The following is a 5,836-nucleotide window of genomic DNA, read 5'->3' on the forward strand; positions in this document are numbered from 1 at the left end:
GGCGTGGGCGCAGGCGCGCTGGTAGGAGAGGAGCCAGAGGTCGAGGCGGGAGGCGTAGCCGGAGAGGTTGGGGAAGGGGGAGGAGGGCGGGTGCGCGAAGGCGCGGCGCCACAGCGAGGAGAGGAGGTCGATGGGGTCGTGGACGAGGAGAGCGTAGGGGTCGGGTAGGGGGCTCCGGTCGGCTGGTGGAGGCGGCGTGGGGCGGCGCCGGATAGGTTGGATGCCGGCGGTGGGGAGAAGACGGCGAAGCGCTGCGCGCGGCGGCGGCATCGGAGGGGAGGTTTTTGTTCGAACAGGTGGTGGGCGGTGACTGTGACTACACACACTCGGGTGGCCTGAGAGTATGGCTAGGCTAGGCGTCGGCCAAACCTGGCCACATGGGCCGGCCCGGCTGTAAAAGGGATAGGCCCGTGTCGGCCTAAAAGCTTGGCCATAGGGATAGGCCCGACATGCCTGAAGGCCGGCCTAGCACTGTACGGCTACAGGCCGGGCTACAATGTTTCTCGGTCTTTCAGGCCGTTTGTTTTTCGAAAATTCAGGAAAAACTGAAAATAAGAAAAAAATATACAAAATAATCTAAAATTTTAAAAAAGAGAAAGATACAGAAAATTGAAAAGGCTAAAAAAATACCCAAAAAACTTAAAAAGTATAGATAAATGCTAGTTACGTGCCGAGGAGTGCCGTGTTGGCAAGCAACTAAAAGGTTTGTGTTGCGCCCGGCCTTAAGGCTTGGCTTTTAGGATCTGCCTGGTTCCGTGGCAGGCTGAAGGCCAGTCTTGACCTTTTTAATGGTGTGCGCCGGGCACATGTCGGGCTGAAATTTCGTGCACGCGAGGCACGACCCATATGCCCAGGTTTGGTGTCTGGTGATAATTTCACCGATCGGCTATCTCCAGAGCCATCCAATCTAACGTAGTAGTCATTGTCGACGACTTAACCGACATGCTCGATTTCGACTCCGACGACTTCGATGGTATGGATGATGAAGCCGGAGAGGAACAAGATCCACCGCCTTTGGGGCACTGGCTGGCCACCTCATCACATGATATATACATGGTGGACACCCCCAAAGAAACCAATGATGACGAGACAACGGAGGATGACCCCTCCAAGAAGCAACCCAAGCGTCGACGTCAGCGGCGCCGCTCTATAAGTCCCGCCACAGCAAGAGCAGTGATACCGGCACAGGAGATAATAACACTCCCGATAGCGCCAAAGACAACAACAATCCCCTCTGGCACGGTGTAGAGTTAGAGGACGAACAAGCTAGCCCTCCAGAGCAGGCAGCAGATGGAGAACCGGAGGAGGATAATTACATGCCTCTCTCTGAAGACGAGGCGAGCCTCGACGACGATGAGTTTATCGTGCCTAAGGACCCCGTCGAGCAAGAGCGCTTCAAGCGCCGGCTTATGGCCACGGCAAATAGCCTGAAGAAAAAACAGCAACAGCTTCAAGCCGATCAAGACTTGCTAGCAGACAGGTGGACTGAAGTCCTTGCGGCCAAGGAGCATGAACTCGAGCGCCCGTCCAAAAGTTACCCAAAACGCAGGTTGTCACCTCACCTCGAGGAGGAAGCATTGAAACCTCATTCACCAGTGTACGATGCGGCTGACCGGCCACTACGCGGCCGAGCCAGAGAGGCGTTTCAGCCTAAAGTTCAGACCGCACCCCGTCGCCACTCAGTCAAAAATACTAAGGCCCGGGGTAACACAGAGGACCTGCGAGACATCTTGGACAGTAAGGCAAAAATCGCAAGGTCAATATACGGGACACGGGCACGTGCACACGGGACGATGATCATCGCGTCGGATACACCAAGAGCAAATCCGGCCGGGCCGAATACAGCAAACAAGACTCATATGAACTACGTCGAGATATAGCCCAGCACAGAGGTGCCGCACGCCCCCTATGCTTCACTGATGAAGTTATGAATCATGAATTCCCGAAGGGTTTTGTAACGCCCTCGATGCGGCTATATCTCCCACGTGTCGAAGCACGACTTAGAGGCATAACCGCATTGAAAGCAATGTCGCAAGTGAGGTAATCTTCACACAACCCATGTAATACATAAGGGAAAGAGATACATAGTTGGCTTACAATCACCACTTCACACAATACATGAATAAGCATTACATCATCCAGATACAATCAAGGTCCGACTATGGAACCAAAATAAAAGAAGACTACCCCAAAAGCTACACAGATCCCCGATCATCCCCAACTGGGCTCCACTACTGATCAACTAGAACGAAACAACACAAAGGACAAGATCTTCATTGAGCTCCTCCTTGAGCTGGGTTGCGTCATTTGCATGGACTCATCAGCACCTGCAAGCTGGTTTTGGAAGTATCTGTGAGTCACGGGGACTCAGCAATCTCGCATCCTCGCGATCAAGACTATTTTAGCTTATGGGTAAGATAAAGGTATAAGGTGGAGCTGCAGCAAGCGACTAGCATATATGGTGGCTAACATATTCGCAAAAGAGAGCGAGAAGAGAAGGCAAAGCACGGTCGAACAACTATGATCAAGAAGTGATCCTAGAACAACCTACGTCAAGCATTACTCCAACACCGTGTTCACTTCCCGGACTCCGCCGGAAAGAGACCATCACGGTTACACACGCGGTTGATGTATTTTAATTAAGATCAACTTCAGGTTTTCTACAACCGGACATTAACAAATTCCCATCTGCCCATAACCGCGGGCACGGCTTTCGAAAGTTCATAACCCTGCAGGGGTGTCCCAACTTAGCCCATGACAAGCTCTCACGGTCAACGAAGGATATACCTTCTCCCGAGACATTCCGATCAGACTCGGTATCCCGGTTCTACAAGACACTTCGACAAGTTAAAACAAATCCAGCAACACTGCCTGAATGTGCCGACAAATCCTGATAGGAGCTGCACATATCTCGTTCTCAGGGCACACTCAGATGAGACATCCTACGAGTAAAACCAAACCTCAAGTTGCCCCGAGGTGGTCCCGCAGTCTGTTCGGTCGGACCAACACTCAAAGGAGCACTGGCCCGTGGGGGGGGGTTAAAATAATGATGACCCTTGAGTCTGCAGAACCCAAGGGAAAAAGAGGCTTGGTGGCGAATGGTAAAACCAATGTTGAGCATTGCTGGAAGAGTTTTATCAAGGCAAACTGTCAAGGGGTTCCCATTATTACCCAACCGCGTAAGGAACGCAAAATCCGGGAACATAACACCGATATGACGAAAACTAGGGCGGCAAGAGTGGAACAAAACACCAGGCATAAGGCCGAGCCTTCCATCCTTTATCAAGTATATAGATGCATTAATTAAATAAGATATATTGTGATATCCCAACAAGTAAACATGTTCCAACAAGGAACAACATCTCCATGTTCCAACAAGGAACAAACTTCAATCTTCACCTGCAACTAAGAACGCTATAAGAGGGGTTGAGCAAAGCGGTAACATAGCCAAACAACGGCTTGCTAGGACAAGGTGGGTTAGGGGCTTGGTTCAACAATATAGGAGGCATGATAAGCAAGTGGTAGGTATCGCAGCATAGACATAGCGAAAGAGCGAGCAACTAGCAAGCAAAGATAGAAGTGATTTCGAGGGTATGATCATCTTGCCTGAAATCCTGCAAGGAAGAAGAACGAGTCATGAAGAAGACACACGGACGAAGTCGAACGGATCCTAACAAACGTGACGTTACCGGAACCAACCCGAAGAAGCAAACACCGGAAAGAAGCACACAACATAGTAAACAACCATCACATAAGCATGGCACGATGCGCAAACAAGTATGATGCATGTCCGGTTTAAATATGCATGTCATGGCAAGGGGCACAAACGAAACTACAAGTTAAGTGGAGCTCAATATGCAACGAGTTGCATATTGACGGAACACCACATCAATTATTTAGTTCTCTCTCGTTTATGTACCCAACAAGATTAAATGTTGTTAGCATGGCAAGAGGGTGAAGCATAATAAAACTATCTAATCTAGGCAAGTTTAAATGAGGCCGGAACAACAAAACAACAAGTCCGGAAACTCCTCATGAGCATATTATAGATTTGGTACTGTTCTATCCTAAACAATATTTTAGAGTTGTTAAACATGCAAAGTAAAGCCACCATGTTAAGCTAGGAATTTTTCTACCCCATTTACATATAAAGATTATTTAAGTTTGGAGCTACGGTTATTAAGTTATGAATTAAATCATTTTAATATGGCATAAGAGCAAATTTAAAGAAACAACATTTTAAACGTTTTTAACATGGATGAAAATTGCAAATTATTAATCTACACAAAGTTCTAAGCATTTTACATATATAAAGTATTTTAATCCGATGCACGGTTGTGGAGTTATTAGCATTTTGAAACGATGGCATTTACTGAAATTATGCATGCCATGAAAAGATCTAAAATCGTCTCACACTAAAAATAAAAGGCCAAAGCAAAAAAAATATTTAGAGCTGGGAATCGAACCCAAGACTTCCTGGATGGATGCATGCACGAGTGACCAGTGGGCTGCGATGGGAGTTTGATAAACAAAGCATTTATACGTAACATGAACCATACCCTGGTGCAAGTCTAACGAAACTGGGAACTGAAACAGCGATAGCTTGCTCTGAACCGTGGCTGCTTGATCGATGTGGGGTTAACGCGAACATACAAGGCAGCGAGGCATTCGCGCGCAGGGTCGAAGGGGACGCAGTAGGCGCGAGGCAGCTTGCTGGCGAGGGCGAGGCGGATGCAGGCAAGGATGACGGCGACGAGCTCCTGTGCTGGGAAACAGAGAGAGCTTGAGACTGGAGGCAGAGGGAAAAAATGGAGAACAGAGAGAGGGCAACGGGGACGGGGAAGGAAGAGGCACGGCGACATGACCTGCTGGTCGCCGGCGGCGGCAGGATGAGGTGGCGTCGGGGTTCAACTTGGGGTCGAGGAGGCATCGGGCGCGTCGTGGTAGTCTGAAGGTCGGGGTCGCCGGCGGGTTCACGGGATGCAGCACGGGCACGACGGCATCCTCTTGGACTGCTGGAACGAGGGGGCTTGGAGTCTCCGAGCTGCGCGGGCCGAGCTCGGGATGGCCATGGCGTTGGAGCTCCTGTTGAGGTACAGAGAGATGAGGAGATTAGGGAGAGAGAGAGAGATGCAGGGAAGAGGGAACAAAAGGAGATGGTCGCGAGGGGCTGGCCTGGTGGTGTCCGGTTGCCGACGACGGCGGCGCGAGGGGACGAGGCCGAGCGCTCCTTCTCGGGGCCTCGAGCAGCTACACGATCCATTCGGGATCGAGGAAGAAGAGGTAGGCTTCAGGCGCCTGGGCAAGAAGCAGAGGAGGAGCTCGGGATCGAGGCTGCAGCAATTTGGGCAGCGCGCAGAACGAGGGAGGTGGTCGGAGATCTGGTTGGTGGGAGGGGATCCCAAGTAAGACATGAAAGCGGTGGTTGGCTGGCGGCGACGGGATGGGAATGGGTGTATTGGACCGGGTAGGCTAGGGTTAGACTGATATATATATAGCAGATGAAATCAGTATAGGGCGGTTAGGTCCCTCCGATCGTAATCGGACGGACGGGAAAAATAGGTTAGGTAGCCCAAAAAGAAAAATGGAGACGTTTTGTAGATGTTTGGGGATGATCCGGGCACAACAGGGGCGACAGCCCGGGTCGGGTCCGGGACAACTTTCGGACGCTCACGTGAGGGGTTCGATGCACTGTGTAGAGAGGGTTTCGGACCGTGCGGTCGCATCGGACAACTCCGGAAGCGAAGAGGGGAAGGAGGATGGACTAGGTGGGCTGTGGCGAGACTGCGAGGGGGAGGAGGGAGAGAGAGGGCCCGGCATCTGTTTCCGGAGACCA

The 5,836-nt window shown here is 50.9% G+C and overlaps 1 protein-coding gene across 1 annotated transcript in view; it reads right to left on the reverse strand.

Annotated features, from left to right (window-relative positions):
- The window catches only part of LOC119333577 (nuclear intron maturase 1, mitochondrial-like), a 7,693-nt gene extending 2,430 nt beyond the window's left edge, over positions 1–5,263 (reverse strand). Inside the window, exons 1-3 of the mRNA XM_037606429.1 lie at positions 5,176–5,263; positions 4,654–4,765; positions 4–316 (exon numbers count right to left, since the gene is read on the reverse strand). Of these exons, the coding sequence (XP_037462326.1) occupies positions 4–316; positions 4,654–4,765; positions 5,176–5,263 (513 nt within the window). The remainder of the gene's footprint in view (positions 1–3; positions 317–4,653; positions 4,766–5,175) is intronic.
- Positions 5,264–5,836: the final 573 nt, after the last annotated feature.

This window comes from Triticum dicoccoides, chromosome 7A (genome assembly GCF_002162155.2).
Source record: "Triticum dicoccoides isolate Atlit2015 ecotype Zavitan chromosome 7A, WEW_v2.0, whole genome shotgun sequence".
Lineage (NCBI taxonomy): Eukaryota > Viridiplantae > Streptophyta > Magnoliopsida > Poales > Poaceae > Triticum > Triticum dicoccoides.